This window comes from Pelodiscus sinensis, chromosome 1 (assembly GCF_052426305.1).
Source record: "Pelodiscus sinensis isolate ZL-2025 chromosome 1, ASM5242630v1, whole genome shotgun sequence".
NCBI classification, from domain to species: Eukaryota; Metazoa; Chordata; order Testudines; family Trionychidae; genus Pelodiscus; species Pelodiscus sinensis.
This window is the reverse complement of record NC_143052.1, coordinates 74,345,984-74,367,750: the sequence shown is the minus strand read 5'-3', so window position 1 is coordinate 74,367,750 and position 21,767 is coordinate 74,345,984. Positions and strand designations below refer to the sequence as shown.

The 21,767-nt window shown below is 40.7% G+C and overlaps 1 protein-coding gene across 6 annotated transcripts in view; it reads left to right on the top strand.

Annotated features, from left to right (window-relative positions):
- PPFIA2 (PPFI scaffold protein A2) overlaps nt 1–21,767 on the top strand; it is a 601,388-nt gene that overhangs the window by 2,754 nt on the left and 576,867 nt on the right. For all 6 annotated transcript variants that reach the window (XM_075932507.2, XM_089780129.1, XM_089780128.1 and 3 more), the window contains exon 2: nt 7,483–7,733. In XM_075932507.2, coding sequence (XP_075788622.1) covers nt 7,485–7,733 — 249 coding nt within the window. In that variant the 5' untranslated portion in view covers nt 7,483–7,484. The remainder of the gene's footprint in view (nt 1–7,482; nt 7,734–21,767) is intronic.

Sequence of the window (21,767 nt, the reverse complement as noted above, 5' to 3'; positions counted from 1 at the left end):
TGGGTGGGGTCAAGTCAGAAGAAATACTAGAACTTCGTATTCTCTTAGTGTAATTATATGTATTCCAGATACTTTGTCTTCTGAGAATTATTCAGAATAAAGCAAATTTTAAATGTGTTCATACGATCACATCTGGACTGTAATTATCTATGTCTCTAAGCTTAAGAAACATAAAAAAGAAAAACAACAACATAATCCTTATTTGGGGTGATTTTGAGAACGGACATTCTATAGCTGTAGCCACAGGATGCTTTTGAACTGTACAATTTGTTTCAATTAATGTCCAGTCACTTTAAATGTTGTGTATAAACTGAGTTCTGCAACCTCCAGATGAGTCAACTACATGATTGTTCATGGTGAGGACGTGTTGCAGATAGCTAGGTAGGTCTATTATGCAGTGACCCAGAGCTATTTTTTAGGAGCAGACTACTTTTTCAGCAAAGAGTACTTTTGTCAATTAAAATCTCTGTTGACCACAGAGGAAAAACATACATGATTTCATTGATTATTTCAAGCCTTGGTCAAATACCCACTTTGATCTGGCTAATATATGCTGACACATGTACATAAAAATATCTGAGATCCCTTTTTGAAGGTACATGATATCAATCTCAAGATTTGCACATTTCCGCAGTTTCTCCCATTGTTGGTCACTGGGTCAGGCTCTGTGAAGGTGAAGTCCAGAAAATACTATCATTAACTTTAGTAGGTTTTGGATCATGTTCTATGCAGATGAGAGGGGAAAAACCAATGAACTGTATAAACCTTCAGATTGTCATCATGTTATTTCACCACATGCTGTTACATATAGAAAAAACCTTGCTCTGTGAAATGTTAGTATGAACTTAAGTATTCCATCAATGATACTAAAAAGTACACTTGGGGTGTGTGTGTGTGTGTGTGTATATATATATATTAATTATATATACTTCCATAATATGCATGGAATTCTCTAGTTGAGTGATGTGAGTATTGGAAGTAAACACAATTTAAAATTAGGCTTATTTTTGTTCTTTAATGTTAAAGGTGAGCTACAAAGCTAAAAGTGATTTACTTCCTGTAATACAGAAGCTGAAGGCGCTCTGTCCTTTTCTGTGTGCTCAAACGGAGCACATCACCTTAATGACTACCCAGGTATGGGAAACAGGCATTCAGTACATAATTTTTAATGGAAGTGCGGAGGGCTTCCCTTCATACCACTTTCCTTTATATGGTGCTGGAGGGCTCAGTTTCGCCATGATTTTACACACATTTTCAATTTCCATCATGGGTACTGAGTGCCCTCAGCTCCCATTACTATTTGGCATTGGCTTTTTCTAGCAAAAGGGGTTTTAATCAATGTCAGTAGCTGTTGATGAATCCAAGAAGCAGTAGTCCTGTGTTTCCAAAGAAGCAGGGATAGATAGCAGTGATGGGCACAGTATGGTAGTGGTGCTGCTGAAAGGGACCCAAGCTGCGTGTGGGATTATTCCTCTTGTTCAAACAAAAGGTTTAAACATTCTAGTTCAAAATATTAAGAATTGGTGTGTTTAGTTATTTTCAAGTAAGGAACTGATTGAAATGTAAAACTTCTTTAAAGGAGCTTAGTAGAGTCTTTCTTTAATTCAGACAACTTCACACTTGGTCGTGATCAGTTCACATTAAAACAGTTATTCCAGGTGATTGTTTTACAGAATGTGAGTGCTCCTGGTGTCCCTTTAAAAAAAATCCTAAAATGTGTGGTACTTTCCATTTCTCTCTCTTTTTTCCTCTATCAAAATTTTCAGACACTCAAACCCGCCTATCACCTTCATACCTAAGCTTTCTGCTCTTGTCTGTCCATATGAAATAACCACAATATTATACCCAGCTCATTGGAAATTTAAGACGTACCTTAAATCCTCACATGCCTTACCTCCATTTTCACCCTTTGTGTGCCTCCTCAGTTCTCTTGTACAGTATCTCTGTATTTTATTCAATTATGTCCCACTTACATCTGTAGTCTAACATTTTTAACTTTCTTGAAAGAAAAAAAGGCTTGCATCAGACCCCAGTTTTTAAGATTGCTTATGGTGAAAGATTGAAGTCCTTAAGTAATCCTGGTGATTGTCATTCAGGATCTCAATCCTTGCTCACTTGAGTAGGAGTTTGCCTAAATAATACTTGAAGAATTGAGGCCTTAGAGTTTTCACCACCAGGAACCAATTTACTGAGCCTGCTTTGTTCCCCGGCAAAGTTGTTTCCAGAAGAAAATGTTTTTTTTCTGGTGAAAATAGAATGTATTTTTGTTGATAAATGAGGGAGTTGTCCAAGAAGGAAAAACTCAGCCAGTAGTGGGTACAGAACTATATATTCAAATAACTTTTCAATGTTCTGAATATCTCAAAGTGCTTCATGATATGTTTAAAATTCAATTTTAATCTAGTGTGTCTTTATCACCTATATTATAAACAAATCAGTGACTACTGTGATAGTAGTAGTATTGTATTTTTTTTCTTTTCATGATCCCTTCTGCAAATCCTAATAGAGACTGGCTTTGCTAGAAAGGCATAGCTATTCAAGAAGTAACTTTTCACCTGCCTGGAGTCTTTTTAAACATTTCTGTTTAAAAAAAATCTCTTGTAACAATTTCTTTGCTTTGGTGGTAAAGCAATCTTAAATCTTCCTTTAAATTTTTTTTTTATGAGAGATTCTTGGAATGACAAATGATGCAGAAAAATAACGTCAACATTATACTTTCAGCTATGAAAGACCATTCTGAAACTTCTTAGATTTCTGATCTCCTTTGTGAGAACCCACTTTCTAGCACAGAATGCGTAATCCTGATTTATTCTTCTGAGGCTCATATTCTTAAAATGAATAACTTCCTAAAATGTCAAAGGAAACCACGTTGGAAATCTCCATTTTTGGGTGGCCAAATTCCTAGCCTTCAGACTGGGGTTTTGGATGTAATGGCTCAGTACTTTATGAAATCAGACCCTGTTTAAGTTGTCTCAGATTGAGTACTCAAAAACTGAGATGCCTAAATCAAAATTTGCTTCTGAAAATTTAGGTTACTTTTTTTTAATAAACAGTAGTATAAACGCCAAAACATGCTATTAAGAAGTCTTTTGCCAAAGCAGAATTATGATTTAAAGCAAATCTAAGTTGTGTTCTAAGAAGATATGGAATTCCAAAAATGAGGATTTTGATACTTTAAAAATGTAATGGTTGTGGTTTTGATTTTATATCTCCTCCTGATTTGCCTTCCAGTTTAAAACCAGTTTCTTTGAAAAGTCCTTCTTTGGAGAAGCAGCCATGAGTAATGATTTAATTATTAAAAGAAGCAATATCTTAGGACTTCACAAAGCACTATACACAGATAGACATGGAAATATGTGGGTAGACTATATGTATTTTCATGTCCATAAACCGATTTGCACACAGAGCTGTATGCGGAATCGATGGGTGTTAGTGTAAAAACAATATAATGGAGTAGCGAATTGGGTCTAAGATCTTTATTCAGATCCTATGGTCTATGTAGGCCAGGGGTGAGCAAGAGTGCCTCTGTGGGCCGTATCTGCCAAGTGGATTGATCTGGCCTGTAGACACCCTGCTGCTCCTGCGACCCCAAGCTAATAAGAGTCTGTGGGAAGCAGAGAACAGATGTGCCTTGGCCCCGCCCCTTCTGCCCGAGGCCCTGCCCCTTGAGGGGTGGCCCAGGGCCACATCAAAAATTTGTGAAGTGTCCCCCCCCCTTCTAAAATTATTGCCCACACCTGATGTAGACTATAGTTGCGCATAATTAATACATGGGAGATGGATCACAAATGAGTACCTGATGCTCTATGTATACCTTAAAAAAGCATGTAGCCTTTGAATGTGAACTTATTAGTGACTGCTGACATTCCAGCAAAAGTTTTGAATTAGGAAGTCCAGACCATAAAGCAGGCATGGGCAAAATCCAGCCCACCAACCCACTGGATCTGGCAGGAAGCCCCAGGCAGGCTCCCCGCTTGTTTAGCTCCCATCACATGTTGCTCAGAAATGCAACCGTGGGTCGGTTTCAATTTAAAAACTGAGCCCGGAGGGTAAGGAGAAAGCTTTAGGAGCTGCTTCAGCCATCTAGCACAATCTCAATGGCCTGCTTCTGGCCAGAAACTGGCCAATGGGGAGCTGCATGTTTCAATAAAAGGCAGCCACGAAGCACAAGGGGCTCGTAGTTATTCACAGAGTACATGGCTGCAGCCTGTGCAGGGGCAGGACAGGCGGGGAGGCTGATTCAGGAATAGGTTGCTGGATTGTAAGTCTCCTGGCCAGAGCCTGCATTTCCTTCTCTTCCCCAACCTTCTCTTCCCCCTACTCCACATACCTAAATCCTCTGCCCCCCTCTTGCACCCATACCCCCTCCCAGATATGGCACCCAAATCCCCTGCCCAAGATCACAGTCCCTTCCTGCCCTAGCTCACAACTCAAACCCCGCACTACCCCAATTCCCTGTCCTAGGTCACAATCCAACCCCCTGAACCCAGTCTAGTGCCCCAGGTCACAACTGCTTCCTTCCAGGGGTGGCCCGTGACTATAGGCTGACTCGGCCGTCGCCTAGGGTGCTGCCTTCAACAGGCCACCTGGGGCGCCCAATGATGATGTCATGGGGCGCCCGATGATGACATCACTGCATTGATGGCTGTACAGGCGGGGGCGCCAATCGCACATTCCGCCTGGGGCGCCAGCTGCTGCAGCCCGCCACAGGCCGCTCCTGCTTCCTTCACCTAAACACTCTCCCTTACCTCAAGCTCCCTTCTGCACCTAACCTCCATCCCAGACCCCATGCCTCCTCCATTAATATCAGAGAAGTGTAGCCTTTGACCACTTTCCGAATTCTTGGAGTGCCCCCCCCCAACAAAAATATTGCCATCCCTGACCCAAGGACTATCTAAGTTATATTGGGAGACATATCCAGACACAAGGCAGCCCAGGATCAGGGGAACACAGAAGTAGCTTAAAGACATCATAGGCTTTCCCTCCATTTAGACTGAGAATTATTGCACCTCTTAGAATTTCAGCATACATGTCACACTATTTTCTCCCCCTGGGCTTTGTGGCCCTTTGGTTCCTGCATGCTTTGTAAGCTCTGTAGGTCTTCCCTTCAGACTTTGGGTCCAATCAAAATCACATTGAAGTGGGAGTCTTTCAATTGACTTGGTGGACTTTTGATCAGGCCTTTTTGTGGGGTATTGAAATGCTTCTTTGGCATTAGGCTTCTCTTTATGGGCTCTATAAAGAATTCTGAACAATTGTGGCAATTAAAAATTGCATAAGGAAATAGCCAGAGGAATAGAACAATTGAATTAAAAGTGAGTTACATTCTTAATAGCAAGGATGATTAACCATTGGAACAGCTTACCTGTGAATGTGGTGGATTCCGTATTACTTAAGCTTGTAAATCAACATTAGATATCTTTTCGTACAAAATTTACTATAGTTCAAGTGGAATTTAACACAAACCATAATCTGACAGACTGAATGGTGATAACAGGTCTTCCTAGTCTTAAAATCGGAGTCTACAAAATATCAGATTTAATTATGGGATAGAATCCTTCAAGTCCTCAAATAATCAAAAGCTGTAGTAAGCTGGAAAGTCAAGGTTAAAGATACCCATTAAAAGAAAAACAGAAGCAAAAAACAAAGATCTAAAAGTCTTAGAAATGCACCGGTGGCTATTTTTGTAACCTTTACTCTGCCCCTTCTCATATCCTCAAACCCCCAAAATCCAAAGAGAACCTTATAACCCAACACCAGAGATGTTTAACATTAGAAGTACTAGCGATCAGATTTACATGATAGTAGTCCATAACCAATACCGAGGTATTAATATGTTCCCTATCTACTCTGCACATTACTCTATCTGTTAAAGAAGCAGCTGAAATTTACTAGATTCTGTGTAAATGCCTAGAATGTAGGCAAAGCTAGTTCCTGATAAAGCAGGATCACTTTTCCTGGGACAAATTGGCAGCTGCATTCTTCTCTGTGCATGTAGCAAATGGAGGTTGTAGCAGGTTGTGTGTGTGTGTGTGTGTGTGTGTGCGCGCGCGCGCGCATGCTTCGCACAAGTAGCTCAGCTACCTTTATTCCTCCGCTACTTGAAACAACTTTGAGCTGACCTTAATATAGACGTGGCTGGTAGGGACCATCTCAATCCCCATAAATTCTATTAGGGAAAATATACCAGATTTAAGAAGTCTGAAATCCTTGCCAAAACAGAGAATATGCAGAGCTAATCCATACAAGAATTAAGAATGTGAATGGTGACATTTTTGTGTGTTGGCAGATTTATAATGGACGTGCCTGAAATTTCTATATTATAGATAAGGCTTCCAGAAGCTGTAGCCTACACCATATCTGCAGACAAACTTCTAAATTGAAAATAAGATTGAAACCTGCAGCTAGTGAAATTACAAATTGCTTAGATACACTTGCAGCTTTATAAGGCTTCCGAGATTCAAGATCCAACACTAATCCTTGGACCCAAATCTAACTTACTTCTGCTATCTATATATAAATAGAGAATAATTTAGTAATGATAGCAGGGCAGAGTTAAAGTTGTTGGTGATGACTTTCTCCGCAGACTTCTATAAAGATAAATATTTGTCTTCAGCATAATCCTAACTTGGGTTGACTGTTTGGGTTTTCTATCATATGCGACTTTTGAGAACTGTATTGTCCTGATTGGTGCTTTGTGCCCAACATCCAGAATCATAAGGTTCGGGATTCCACATGTCTAAATAGAGGTTGTAAAATGGAAATCAGAAACATCTTAATACAAATGCAGCTGAGCCAAGTGAGACTAATTGTTTTGTTTTTTCCTGAAGCCACTCTTTGTGTAGTGGCCTGTGTGAACAACTTGGCTTCAGAAAGTGTGGTCCAGTTCTTAGTGGCTTAATTTGGACAAGGTATCACAAGCACAGTAATTAGCAGCGAGCCTCTAGTTTTTGACATCTTACTCAGAGAGAACACCTGAAATAATTCCCACTGAGGGAAGGAAGAACTAGATAGAAAGATAGATTAACTTTTCATTATTAAGGCAGCATGCTGCTAGATCAATTGTCAGTCTAGAATCTGCTGTAGAAAAGCCTGCAGCAGGACCAAACTTTGCATTAATGGCAGCTATTGACATCAGTATAAAAAAGCAGAAAATGATGGAGGTCAAAGGAAAGATTAAAACTAAATAAGCCAAAAAGGAAACTTTTTTTGAAGTGACTTTTGTGTGTGTGTCAAGCCATTAACATGAATTAAATATCTCTTCTCCTTATATAGGAAGTGCATTCAAAATCTTTCCAATGTTAAAAGGTCAGTTATCTTTTATGCCGGTCAGCCACATGATTCATGGTAAAAATGTAAAGTTGTGACGTGAAACAATGCCATAATGCACTAGCAGTTTCTGTGATCTATTACATTTCTCTCGTAAAGTTCTCCTAAACGTTTTTCTATCTAAGACTTTTTCCCTAACTTTTTATTTTAAAGAAATGATGTGTGAAGTGATGCCCACGATAAACGAGGACACCCCAATGAGTCAACGGGGGTCCCAGAGTAGCGGGTCGGACTCGGATTCTCATTTTGAGCAACTGATGGTGAACATGCTAGATGAAAGGGACCGTCTCCTTGACACCCTTCGGGAGACTCAGGAAAGCCTGTCACTTGCACAGCAACGCCTTCAGGATGTCATCTACGACAGAGATTCCCTCCAGCGACAGCTCAATTCAGCACTGCCACAGGTATGTCCCTTGCAAAAATCTTCATTGTAACTGTAACCTGGAAATGGATGATAGTGACTTCAATTGACACCGTTTATTTATTCCTCAAGGAACCAGTCCTGTTCTCATTGAGGTCTATTGCAAGATTCCCTGTACATTCAATAGTAAATGGTCCGGCCCTTAATCCTTGGTATTGCATCAGAGAAGAGATTGAAGCCTGGACTTCAAGGGGAACAGGATCTAGGTGCCTAGTTGCTCATACTTTTGGCTGTTGCTATAAAGTCCCTGACACTTTAGGGTTTATTGAAATGAAAGTAGGACAAAATATAAAGTGAGAGATGGCGATATCACAAGTTCACTACAGTCAATTCCAGAAAAGCAACATCTTGCTACAGATAGGACTTGCTTTCTAATATTACCACAAGTAGAACTATCACATTAGTTTACAGATGGTAAGTAACCGCACCACACAATCTGTGGTGTGATTTGAAAATGGAATAAAAAATAGGCATTTTTAGTAATTTTTTTCTCCTGGTTTTTAAAATAAACTTTTTTTTTACGTTGACATTTTTCAAAAAAGTTAAAGCATTGTTTACTTCGGTTAAAATAAGGTTATAATTGTAATCAATTAAACAAAACAAAGGAATAAACTCCAAAGAAACCCCACCCTGAGCCAAGATCTACAAATTAGATCCTGCCCCAAGGTTTGGAATATGACGTGTGGTAAAGATGGATTTTCTCCATACTCCTCTCTGATCTCCCAACTTTTGGTTAGCTGAAAGGTAAGCTTGGAACTTGAGAATGGAAATCAAAACTCTAATTACTGCTGGTGGCTGGGAGGGATGGATGGCAGAGAGTTTTAGATGCAAGATTGGCAGAAGGCGGCTGTGGATGGGTGGAGGAGAATGGTAATGAGGCACCTGTGTTGGCAGCTGTTTATAATGATGGGAAAGAGAATTCATTTCCAATGGGTGTGGTGGAGTTGAGGAAATATTGCTGGTGAAGGGGCTCACAACAACAGATGATGGAGGTGAAAGAAGAACAGGGATTGGCCAATCACTTGATTAGTAGACTAAGAGATGCTCCAGTGTCAGCGCTGGTTTGAGGAAATAAGAGCTATTGGGAGAAGAGTGTCAAACACTGAATGGCAGCTGAGGGCAGGTACCTACTTGGGAGAATCTTGTCTCTTTAAAAGATAGAAAAGAACATTTATTATAATTTCCAAGATAATTAAGATTTGTATATTGTGTGGCACTCGTTAATGTTGCAGATGTGACATTTGTGTAGACCATTTAATTTTTGAATAATTTGCAACCTGAAATGAACTAACCATTTTATTTGTAATATTCAGGTTGACACAAAAACTTTTTTTTTCCAGCTTACTACTTTGGGAATAGATATATTGTTGTTTTTACACAAGATTTCAATAATTTATCCACCCTACAATTTCATCATAAGGACAGACTAAATTTCAAAATTTGCCTAATTGGAGATAATAACTGATTTACAGTAGATTCAAAACTGTTCACTTTGGTTTGAAATGTTAAGTGAAATACAATAGTTATAAAATGTACAACTATGAATATGTGCTTTGGTACAGCTTTAAGTGAATATAATGTATTACAGAACAGAGCATTCTACTACAAAGGGGTCTGTCACCTACAGAGTGTATATGCATTCCAGCATTATAGCAATTCCACTGTAAGGCTATTTCAAAATATAAGTATCATACAGGAGATGAGATCTCAGCCATGTTGAAGTCAGTAGGCATTTTATCAGTGACTTCAGTAGGGATAGGATTTCACTCAAGATGAGAGCGAATTAGAAAGTGCTATTGAGAATGGTGTTTGAAGTCTTAGACCCTGATCTTGCAAGCATTCTTCTTCTTAATTATTATTTACTAGAAGGCTTACCTGGCGTTGTCTGGGTCCTTTGGGGCAAAGGGCTGGCAGTGAGGAGTATGCAAGAGTCAGGGCAGGGCCTTGGGATGGTGGGTAGTGTAGGAGGCTGTAGGTGTGGGGGTGTATGAGAGCGAGGGTTGGGGAGCAAGGAGGTGCTGAGGGTGTTCAAATCCCATCTGGCATGGGTTTCTCTTCTCCCTGACTGGCAGAGCTCCAGCCTCCTCCTCCCCGCCAGGCCTCCAAAGGCCTTAGCCCACCTCCTCCAGTGCTGCAGCCAAGGGCTGTAGGGGGAAAAGTTTGGGCTACTACCTGGTCTGGTGGCAGGCAAGATGGAGGAGCCCCAGCTATGCTGGCCACTCTTTTGGTAGTGCTGCTGCCCACAGTGGCTGCTACTCATCATCAGGTCCCTCCTCTCTGTGCCTCCTCCCTTTCCATGCTACAGAAAAGTCCCATTCCTGTCTCTTCCCATTTTCATGGCACAAATGAGCCCTGATATTGCCTTAAGTTAGGAGAAGAGGAAATACTGAATTTGGTGGTCCTAGCTCTTACCATTTAGGTGTAGTTCTTGAACAAACAGACTCACAAATGGATGGACAGACAGGTGCACATTCCTAAATATATACACAGATTACATATATTTCTTATGGTCGTGTCTAAGGGCCAAACAAAAATGGGAGTCCATTATGCTGGACACAACATCCCTCCTAGCCCCCCTCCTCCCACTCTCTAATGGTTCTCAACCAGTAGTGCATGTTCCTGTTGAAGGTACTTAGAATTATACAGTAACAATGAGGAAAATAAGCATTTTTCAGTAATGGAGTACTGTGACAATTTTGTATTTTTATGTCTGTGTAAGCAAATAGTGTTAAGTGAGATGTAATTTCGGGGTATGCAAGACAAGCCAGTCTCCTGAGAGGGGTATGGTTGTTTGGAAAGGTTGAGAGCCATTGTAGTAGACAGTCTTTGCCCCAATAAGCTTACCATCTAAACAGGCAAGACAATGTGTATGTGGAGGGGCTGGGGTGGATGGGTAGAACACTGTGTTAGGAAGAAATGGCATGTCCCACAATATTTTATTTTGTACAGAAGGGGAGGGGCTTAGGACAGGGCACAATAATGAAGGTAAGAGAAGCAGGTGTGGATGTTTGAGCATACAGCTGATCAGCACAGGGCAGAGAGAATCTGTTCAAAACTATGAAATTCTCTGACTGTCCAATGGACCAAATATTCCTGCTTTGGCTAGTTTTTTCTCATACTGGTTGGAGTGTCTGACTGGCTTCTCTGCAATTTTCATCTCCTACTGATCCTGCAAATACACAATCCTAAATTTACTGCTCTGGTCGCATTAGTTTCATAGAATCATAGAATCATAGAATAATAGGACTGGAAGGGACCTCGAGAGGTCATCGAGTCCAGCCCCCCGCCCTCAAGGCAGGATCAAGCTCCGTCTACACCATCCCTGACAGATGTCTATCTAACCTGTTCTTAAATATCTCCAGAGAGGGAGATTCCACCACCTCCCTTGGCAATTTATTCCAATATTTGACCACCCTGACAGTTAGGAATTTTTTCCTAATGTCCAATCTAAACCTCCCCTGCTGCACTTTAAGCCCATTACTCCTTGTCCTGTCCTCAGAAACCAAGAGGAACAAATTTTCGCCTTCCTCCTTGTGACACCCTTTTAGATATTTGAAAACCGCTATCATGTCCCCCCTTAATCTTCTTTTTTCCAAACTAAACAAGCCCAGTTCATGAAGCCTGGCTTCATAGGTCATGTTCTCTAGACCTTTAATCATTCTTGTCGCTCTTCTCTGTACCCTTTCCAATTTCTCCACATCTTTCTTGAAATGTGGCGCCCAGAACTGGACACAGTACTCCAGCTGAGGCCTAACTAGTGCAGAGTAGAGCGGCAAAATGACTTCACGAGTTTTGCTTACAACACACCTGTTGATACAACCTAGAATCATATTTGCTTTTTTTGCAACAGCATCACACTGTTGACTCATATTCAACTTGTGGTCCACTATGACCCCTAGATCCCTTTCCGCCATGTTCCTTCCTAGACAGTCGCTTCCCATCTTGTATGTATGGAACTGATTGTTCCTTCCTAAGTGGAGCACTTTGCATTTCTCTTTATTAAACCTCATCCTGTTTACCTCTGACCATTTCTCTAACTTGCTAAGGTCATTTTGAATTATGTCCCTATCCTCCAAAGAAGTCGCAACCCCACCCAGTTTGGTATCATCTGCAAACTTAATAAGAGTACTCTCTATCCCAATATCTACATCATTGATGAAGATATTGAATAGTACGGGTCCCAAAACAGACCCTTGAGGAACTCCACTTGTTATCCCTTTCCAGCAGGATTTAGAACCATTAACAACAACTCTCTGACTACGGTTATCCAGCCAATTATGCACCCACCTTATCGTGGCCCTATCTAAGTTATATTTGCCTAGTTTATCAATAAGAATATCATGCGAGACCGTATCAAATGCCTTACTAAAGTCTAGGTATATGACATCCACCGCTTCTCCCTTATCCACAAGGCTCGTTATCTTATCAAAGAAAGCTATCAGATTAGTTTGGCATGACTTGTTCTTCACAAACCCATGCTGGCTATTCCCTATCACTTTATTACTTTCCAAGTGTTTGCATACGATTTCCTTAATTACCTGCTCCATTATCTTCCCTGGGACAGACGTTAAACTGACCGGTCTATAATTTCCTGGGCTGTTCTTATTCCCCTTTTTATAGATGGGCACAATATTTGCCCTTTTCCAGTCTTCTGGAATCTCCCCTGTCTGCCATGATTTTTCAAAGATCATAGCTAAAGGCTCAGATACCTCCTCTATCAGCTCCTTGAGTATCCTGGGATGCATTTCATCAGGACCTGGTGACTTGCTGACATCTAACTTTCCTAAGTGATTTTTAACTTGTTCTTTGTGTATCCTATCTTCTAAACTTACCCTCTCTCTGCTTGTATTCGCTACGTTAGGCACACCTCCAGACTTCTCGGTGAAGACCGAAACAAAGAAGTCATTGAGCATCTCCGCCATTTCCAAGTTCCCTGTTACTGCTTCTCCCTCCTCGCTAAGCAGTGGGCCTACCCTGTCCTTGGTCTTCCTCTTGCTTTTAATGTATTTATAAAAGGTCTTCTTGTTTCCCTTTATGCCTGTAGCTAGTTTGATCTCATTTTGTGCCTTTGCCTTTCTAATCTTGCCCCTGCATTCCCGTGTTGCTTGCCTATATTCATCCTTTGTTAGTTGTCCTAGTTTCCATTTTTTATATGACTCCTTTTTTATTTTGAGATCATGCAAGATCTCCTTGTTAAGCCAAGCTGGTCTTTTGCCATATTTTCTATCTTTCCTACACAGCGGAATTGTTTGCTTTTGGGCCCTTAATGGGACTATGCCTTGTAATAAGACTGTGCACATATATGAACACTAAAACAAATGGGATGATTTCACTAAAACTTCAATGGGACTATGCCTTGTAATAAGACTGTGCACATATATGAACACTAAAACAAATGGGATGATTTCAAGTAGTAAACTTAAGCATGTGTATAAGAGTTTGCATGATGGGGCCTTAATTTGCAATGTCCACTGGTTTTCCACTATTCATCAGGATTCTGAATATTGGAATTGCAGCTTCTATTCAGAAACTTTTTTTAAGTTATAACGTGCTCAAAATCCTCTTGGGGCTAAAGGTTCCATACTTCTTCTCTACTTAAAGATAAAGCATTTGGTAATTTGGCCAATATTGGTTAACCCGTGAATGTGAACATTATATACATGGGTCCCATTTCAGGATTGGGATCTCAATCTTCAACTTGATTGATGTTCATTTAATTTCCTTCTCTCCCAACCCCCATTTTTTTCTGATGCATTTTAAAGATAGATTCTTCAGTAAGCTTCAATCCATCATTTCTGACTATGACATTTACATGGCAATGTATTATTGAAGTTTACGCTGGACCAAAAAACAGTCCATTATCAGAATTTTTTTGGGCTTCATTGCATGGTGGTTATGTATTATAAAAAAGCAGATATGATAGTTGAAATACTGTCAAATACTGTATTTTCACTTCCATCATTATCAAGTTAAGTAATAATCCTTGACATATTTTACTTCAGCTAATAAGGTATCGTCGCTGTGCAATTTCCAAAGTATATGTTATTGCGCCACTAAAAAATACACTGAAGTGCTCTTTAATTATCATATAGTTCCTTGACCACGAGTTTGTCTAAAATATTAGTTTTCTGCTTTTATTTAATACAGAGGCATTTACCCAGCGGTCTAATGGTGCCACAGTGCACTGTCATGGTGCTAACAGTTAAGTGTGACTGATCTCAGGCCAACAGCAACTCAGAATGCTTTGGAAACAGCAAAGAGTGCTTTCTATCAACTTGGAGAAAATCCCTGTTGCACAAAAGAATTATTAACAGACTCCTGGGGGGAGGGGAAGCTGAATCCAATTCTTTTCAATTGGAAAAAGAATCGCCTCACCTATATAAAAAAAAAAAAAAAAAAAGAAAAAGTCCTCTAGAGAGTGTACGGTCTGAAAATAAATTACACTTTTTTTAAAAAAAAAAAAAAGCAGAAAATATTGGGAGTTTTATTAGTTTCTACAACTGCCTTCAGAATTGGTGGGCATGTCATTGCTTAACTGTGAGGCATGATTTAAGCAAAATACAACTATAATGCACTTCTAAAGTGTTTTTATTTTGGGAGTGATGAGCATGGTACATGAGCTTGTACAACTCAGCATGCTACAAGTGGGATAAAATACTTCATAATGGAGAGATGCCTGGAGGGAAAGAGCAAAACACTTTAATTTATTAAGCACTTTAAATATCATTCATTTTTAAATACTCAAACTTGTTTGTACTCCTGATTTACAACCCCCACCAACAACAACATTGTTTCACAGTGCCACTTCCAAGACAGTTTACTTGATTTAGTGTATTTTCACATCAAAGTAGTTGCAACTAAACTAGGAAACCTGGGAAACAGAGAATGCAGCAGAAACCAAGTGAAATGTGGCAATACAATTTAACCTTCTTAATACATAGTCAACTTCCTGAAGATTTTAACTACCTGCCTAGTGCTTTATGCTTCTATTAAACAGCTCCAGGATAAGAGTTTATACTGACTTCAGTAGTTATCTATGTCACCAATATTACTCATGTGCTTGCTTGCAGGCACTAACACTATTCCCTGTAACATGGTCTGTGCTTGGTAACAAATGTTTATATGTAGGGGAAATTACCTTTCAATAAGGAACCAGTCTCTCAGACAAAGGCTTTTTCCATATACTGTACAATGAATGGAGATGGCTGGGTTAATGAAGGATATAGAACACTTTAAATCTTCAAAAGGAGGACTGTGTTTTAGTATAGTAAATGATTATACAGGCATTTCTAATTCATATATTTGAGCTCACCTTTTATTATTCTGCAGTACATTAGTCTGTAACTGGTAAAACTTAACAGTGAATAGTCTAGCAACACCTTAAAGACTAACAAAACATGTAGATGGTATCGTGAGCTTTTGTGGGTACAACCCACTTCTTCAGATGGCTGGAGTATTGAAAAGTCCAGATCTAAGAATAAATAAAGGAAGGCAGGGGGAAAAGGGAGAGGGGACAAGGAAAAAATAGAAAAAAACCATTGAATTGGATTGTTCAAGTTTTAAGAGGCTGATAAAAACAATTTGCACCTCTAGGAGTACCCATTGTTTGTTTTGTTGGTTAAGTCATTAGGATGTGGGAGGTAGTGTGCAAGCCAGCCAATATATTTATTCACTCCTCCCTGATAGGAATCAAACTTGTAAATGAAGTTAAGTTCTAGCCCTTCCCAGTGTATTTGGCTTGTGGAATTGGCCTGAAACAACATGGTGACTTTGAGATCCATTAAGGAGTGCCGGGGCAGGGTAAAGTGTTCTCCAACAGGTTTCTGTGTGTTGCCTTTATGGATATTTGATTTGTGTCCATTCATTCTTTCCCATAGAGACTGTCTAGTTTGGCCAATATGCATGGCAGTAGGGCATTGGTGGCATTTGAGGGCATAGATCACATTGGTGGATGTGCAGTTAAATGACCCCTGATGTAGTGACTGATGTGGTTGGGTCCAGTGATGAAATTGCTTGTGTAGATGTGTGGACGGAGTTGGCACTGGGGCTGATTGCAGGGGTGGGTAAAATGTTAAATTGACAGCACCCCTTTTAATTGAGGCAGTGTGTTCCAGTGGGTGGAGCCTGGTCAGGGAGAGCTCTGCTAGCAGGTGTGGGGAGCTGTGGCAGACTCTCCACCTGCCCTGGGGACCTAAGCAGTCCCCACCCAGTGTCCCTGATCCTCCGCCCAGGGTGGGTGGAAGGATCCAGGATCTCCACAGGGCAGGCTCTGGCAGAGGGTGGGAAGGTGACCCCATCCATCCCTAGGGCAGGTGTAGGACCCATGCCATGGCTGTTCATAGCTGATCCACGTTGATTTGTATCTGCATCTATGTTGCTATCTGCAGAATTGGTCCGTGGATCATCCACGTCCACATCCGGGGATGCAGATATAATGTGGATACCCGCGGGTTTGCAAGTCTTTACTAATCCATTTTTCCCCTCAAGCAGAAAGGGGGCAATTGAATGTGAGCCAACCATATTCCAGGCAAGTGTTCTAACAGTTGGGCTAAAAGTTATCCGGTGGGCATCATCATAACTACCTCCTTTTCCCCCTCCCCTTTTGTGTTGAGCAAGGCACAAAAGTCTCTCAACAAGTGACTTAGGCACCAAAGGGCTGTGTCTACATTGGCACCCTTTTCCAGAAAAGGGATGCTAATGAGACCAGTCGGAATTACAAATGCTGCGGGGGATTTAAATATCCTCCGTGGCATTTGCATGAACATGGCTGCTGCTTTTTTCTGGCTTGGTGTTTTGCCGGAGAAAAGCGCCAGTCTAGACGGGATCTTGCGGAAAATAAACCCTTTTCTGGAAGATCCCTTATTCCTGTAGGGATCTTCCGGAAAAGGGTTTATTTTCCGCAAGATCCTGTCTAGACTGGCGCTTTTCTCCGGCAAAACCCTGAGCCGGAAAAAAGCGGCAGCCATGTTCATGCAAATGCTGCAGGGGATATTTAAATCCCCCGTGGCATTTGCAATTCCAACTGGTCTCATTAGCATCCCTTTTCCGGAAAAGGGTGCCAATGTAGACACAGCCAAGCTGTTTGACTCCAGGCACTGGATTCCTGTTTGTGGATTGCTAAAAAGACATAAATGCCTTTTTCTGAGACGTGGTTGGGGTTTAGCCACACACCCCACCTTTGCATCTCACATTGGCTAGTTTAGGCATGATGGATTTGTGGATCACATGCTTCAGTGCTTATCTTTTCTTATTCATTATAGAGGGACCCTAAGCACCTAATTCAGCTTTGTGGCTCACAGTTTTATTCTTGTGATTTTATTTTTTCCTAGGCACTGGAAAGTTGGGTGCCATGATTCTCAGCATTACAGTGCTAAGTCCTTTATTAGACACCACCGTAATTGCCTGGGACTTTGGAAGGAATTTTCAAACAATGCATTATAGGATTGCACTGTCCTCTGAAGCATATAGACACTAAGGACAAGACAGACCAGATACTGAACTAGATGCACTAGTGGTCTTAGCGGAATTCCTGCATATATGGTTAATAAGGTTTGTAAGATCATAAGATACCACGTAGGCGATCATATCTAGCATCTTTTTTGTATATTGTGGGTAAAGAGTTGAGAGAATTCTGAGAACCCGATCTTTAATGGATAGAAAAGCTGATGGCCCTTATTCATGTAATAAAACACCTAAAACCAACCCAGTTTCTTTCAAACAAGTGCATACTGTACATAAACAATCCACTTGCTCTGTGGCTTACTTAGAAATTAATCTAGTATTATATTGGTAGAAACGCACACAACACTGAACCAGCCCATCAGAACAAGGTACAGAATACAAGTAACTGTCAAGAAATGTATTCCAGCTGCCCAACTAAACATTCCTTTTATTCTCCCCTACCACTTTGATCGTTATGCCCTTTTCCTATGCTCCTTTTATGGCAGGAGCTCACTCCCTGACCTGTTGTTACCAAACATGTTGCCCCTGTTTAATCCTATTCAAGAAATAAGGATCTATCCTTATGACTATGGTGCCAGCTTCATAAATGCTGGAAGTTGTCATAGTTTCATTGACTTGAACAGAGCTATAATTTGCACCCGCTGAGGATCTGTCCCATTGAGTATCAGAATCTTCCCTAGAGTATGGCAAACACATATAGTTGTTGTACTTTTAAGTTTATTCAAAAAGTTCATGATCCACCCTGGTTTTGATGTGTTCTAGTGTGCTGCTGTTGGATCTTTGCAATATTTTTAATCTCAGGATTTATCCCAGTGTAGCTCCATCGTCATCAGTATTACTCTAGATTTTCACTAGTGTAACTATGGCTGTGTCCAGACTCAGGGTTTTTTTCGAAAAAAGTAGCCTTTTTTCGAAAAAACCTCACCTGCGTCTAGACTGCAGCCGCGTTCTTTCGAAATTAAATCGAAAGAACGCGGCTTTTCTTTCGATGGCGGTAAACCTCATTTCACGAGGAAGAACGCCTTCTTTCGAAAGTTCCTCTTTCGAAAGAAGGCGTTCTTCAATGTAAATAGGGCTTCTTCGAAAGAGAGCATCCAGACTCACTGGATGCTTTCTTTCGAAAAAGCAAGCCGCTTTTTCGAAAGTTCAACGTGCAGTCTAGACGCTCTCTTTCGAAAGAGGCTCTTTCGAAAGTATCTTTCGAAAGAGCCTCTTTCGAAAGAGGCTTGCAGTCTAGACATAGCCTATGATGCCAAAAGTCTTTGTCTTACTGTGCACAGATGTTTAAAAGTACACTTTAAAATATTAAGCTTGCAATGTGAAGAGGTCAATTCTAATAGTTAGAACATCTTTGTATTGTAAAGATTTCTGTATGCCTGACATCATACACCTTGTTCTTCTAGCACTATAATAATCTACAACTGAAAATGTAGATATATATGTTGATTATAGTGTAGTGGATCATAATGTTAAAACAATTATTAGTATATTTACTGGTGCACTTCAACGTTCTGTTGAATTAACAAGTATCAGTCTATGTTTTATTGAAGGGGCTTTGTGACATGGAATTATTTTAAGAAGGCATTATTTGGAAATGTATGGAGGAGACAAGGGAAAATTCAGGGAGGAAAACATAATGACCTGGCTTAGTTGAATCAGTGCATGCAGCTTGATCAATATCAAGCTTTAATGGATTTCTGTTTAAGGAAGTTGGTTGGTGGTCTTGCACTTTTTTCCAATACTGATGAACAGTTAAAGCTTCTTTGATTGGGGGAAAAAGAAGATATAAGAAGAAAAATTTCAACTTTAATTACATTGAGACCATACTTCTGAGTGCTTGCCATTCTCTACACTTTCTTTCCATACTTTCCCTCCTCCCACTTAGCCTCAATTTAACATTTCTAGTTACAGAAATTGTGACTAAGTACATTAAAATATCACATGCAATAGAAAAAATAAAAAGATAAGATTTTCAGATATCATTATTTAGATAGGAATGATCACTAGCAGTACTGCATCAAGTTTCATATTGAAAATCACTTTTTGAGATCTTGTATTGAATGCAGATGGATCTTTCTTTTTCTTTTTTTTTTTCTACTAGAAGATTTACCCAGCGTCACTCAGGTTCCTCAGGACAGGGGACTGAGGTGGTGGGGATGCGGCAGAGGGAAGGGGAGAAGGCTGGTTTGGTTTCACAGGACAGGGAAGGGGCTTGGAATACAATCAGGATTGGAGCATGAGGAGAGGCTCAGGGAAAGTGTGGGGATGCAGGAATGAATGGCAGGGGGTTGGAAACTGGGAGGGGGAGGCTCAGGGCAGGAGACTGGAAGGGTGGAGGGCTCCCTAGTACTGACTGGGATGGGGACATGCTGCTCCCTGGGGCCATTCGGGGTTGGGGGTATGCTGCTGAGCCGGCAGTTGCTCTTATGGATAGGGGTGGGGAGAAGGGGCCATGCTGTTCAGCCAGCAGCAGTTCTTCTGGGCTGGCGACTACTCCCTGGGGCTGGTGCACTTGCTGCCCCCATGTGGCCATTTTGAAGTATAACTGTACCTGCTATCAGGGTCCTCCTTTTCTGTTTGATGAGAAACAATTGGATTTCAGGTGCATCCCATTGTCCTGGCACAACCAAACCCTTACTTAGCTTTAAATTATGATAAGAGGATGCTGCATACCAAATGTGGTGGTCCTAGCTCTTCTCGTTTAGAAGGAGTTGTTTTGTTGGACAGACATACACACAAACACTCTAAAATACATAGTAGAATTTGTTTCACTGTCTATATAAAAGGCATGCAACACCCATGCCCTACTATGCAGTTAAATGTATGACCAACATTTTTTGAATCCTGAATTGTCACTCTTTTCTCTTGAGAGAAAAGTGGGCGAGATAAAAGCTTTTATTGGGCCAACTTCTGATGGTGAGAGAGACAAGCTTTTGAGCTTACACACAACTCTTCTACATTACCCACATTCCATCTCTCATATTCTGGGACCAGCTTGGCTACAAGACCATTGTATGCTTTTTTTTTTCTTGTAAGGAGAACACCAATTTTTAGGATAATACTTTTTTAGAATATTAAGTTTTCACTTGAATTGGGCATGCTGATGTGCATATTGTTTCTGACGATAAAGTGAAATTCTACAAAGTTATTTAAAAATGAATCCCACAAGTGGCTAGGATATCATGTCTCACTTAATCTAAGGTTGGAGGCCAAATCTTTCAATCTTGGGTGCTTATCATTAGACTCCTGTATCCTTATTTATTACTTATGGCTTAATCCAATGCCTATTAAAGTCAAAGGAAAGGACTCCTATGGGGGTTCAGTGAACATTAATTGGGCCCTTAAATAGAAGAGCTAGATTTTTCAGATATGCTCAGGACCTGCATCTCCCACTAAAATTAGTGTTTTATAATAAAAAATCTCAGTTTCTATTTCTCACTGGTTGCGTGTCTAATATTTTTCTCCCATGCAAGTTAGCCATTCTACAATAATATGGCCTATACCTTGCTTTGGTGATAGTAGTAGATTGCTCTTAAGTTATCATATTTTATTTATGTTTAATAGTGTAAAAGAAAATTGAGGGCATTTTATATAGCTGTGCAGAATTTAGGAATACTAGAACATATGGAAACAAAGGGGCTTGGCTTCAGCATGGACACTAAAGTATTCTTAACATAGATTGAAAAAAGGAAATAATGATGAAATTCTGTTTGTGGCCATGCCCAAGGAAATAAAATGCACAGTAACAGTCAGAAGCAGTAACCACCTTCTTCTTCTTTTTTCAGAATCACATATTCATAAATTTTATTTGCTTTTATATGACCCAAGTAAAGTTGGTTGCCCAGTATTAAATATAAAGTTCATTATTGCTAATGACTCCTGGTTAACCTTATCTGCAAAAATGCAGCCTGGCTGTATCATTATAATAACTAGAATAATACTTTATACAGGTTTTGAAACTCCGTAATCCAGTATTCTCTGGTCCGGCAACGTCGGTGTTCCAGCAGAACCATAGATATTTCTGGATCAGAGAGTCCCAGCACCCGAGACTGAGAACCCTGTCCCTGGGTACCCAGGGCAGGTGGAGAAAAAGGGGGCCACTGAGGCTGAGAAGCTTCATTCCTGGGAGGCCCCAGCCAGGCGGAGCAGCAGCGGGACTGGAGAGCTGTAATAGTGGGTCAACTGTCAAGCCCTGTCCTTGGGGATCCCTGGAGGAGCGCAGCAGAAGTGGGACAGCCAACAAGCCCTATCCCCAGGGATCCCGAGTTGGGCAAGGGAGAAGCAGGGCCTCTGTAGCTGGGGAGCTCCAGCAGGCTGGAGCCCAGTGGAGGGGCAGCATCCTGGGAGGCCAGTGGCAGGGAATATTCCGATATCCAGCAAATTCTGTCATTCAGGATGGGTCAGGTCCCATGGGTGCTGGACATTGGAGGTCCAACCTCTATTTTGCTTTCAGTTAGTGTTACTGTCTCCTATTGAAACTGTCAGCATATTCCCTATAGACAGCCATCAAACATACAGTTGAGTTCTTTCAAAGTAATCCTATTCTTAAAGCACA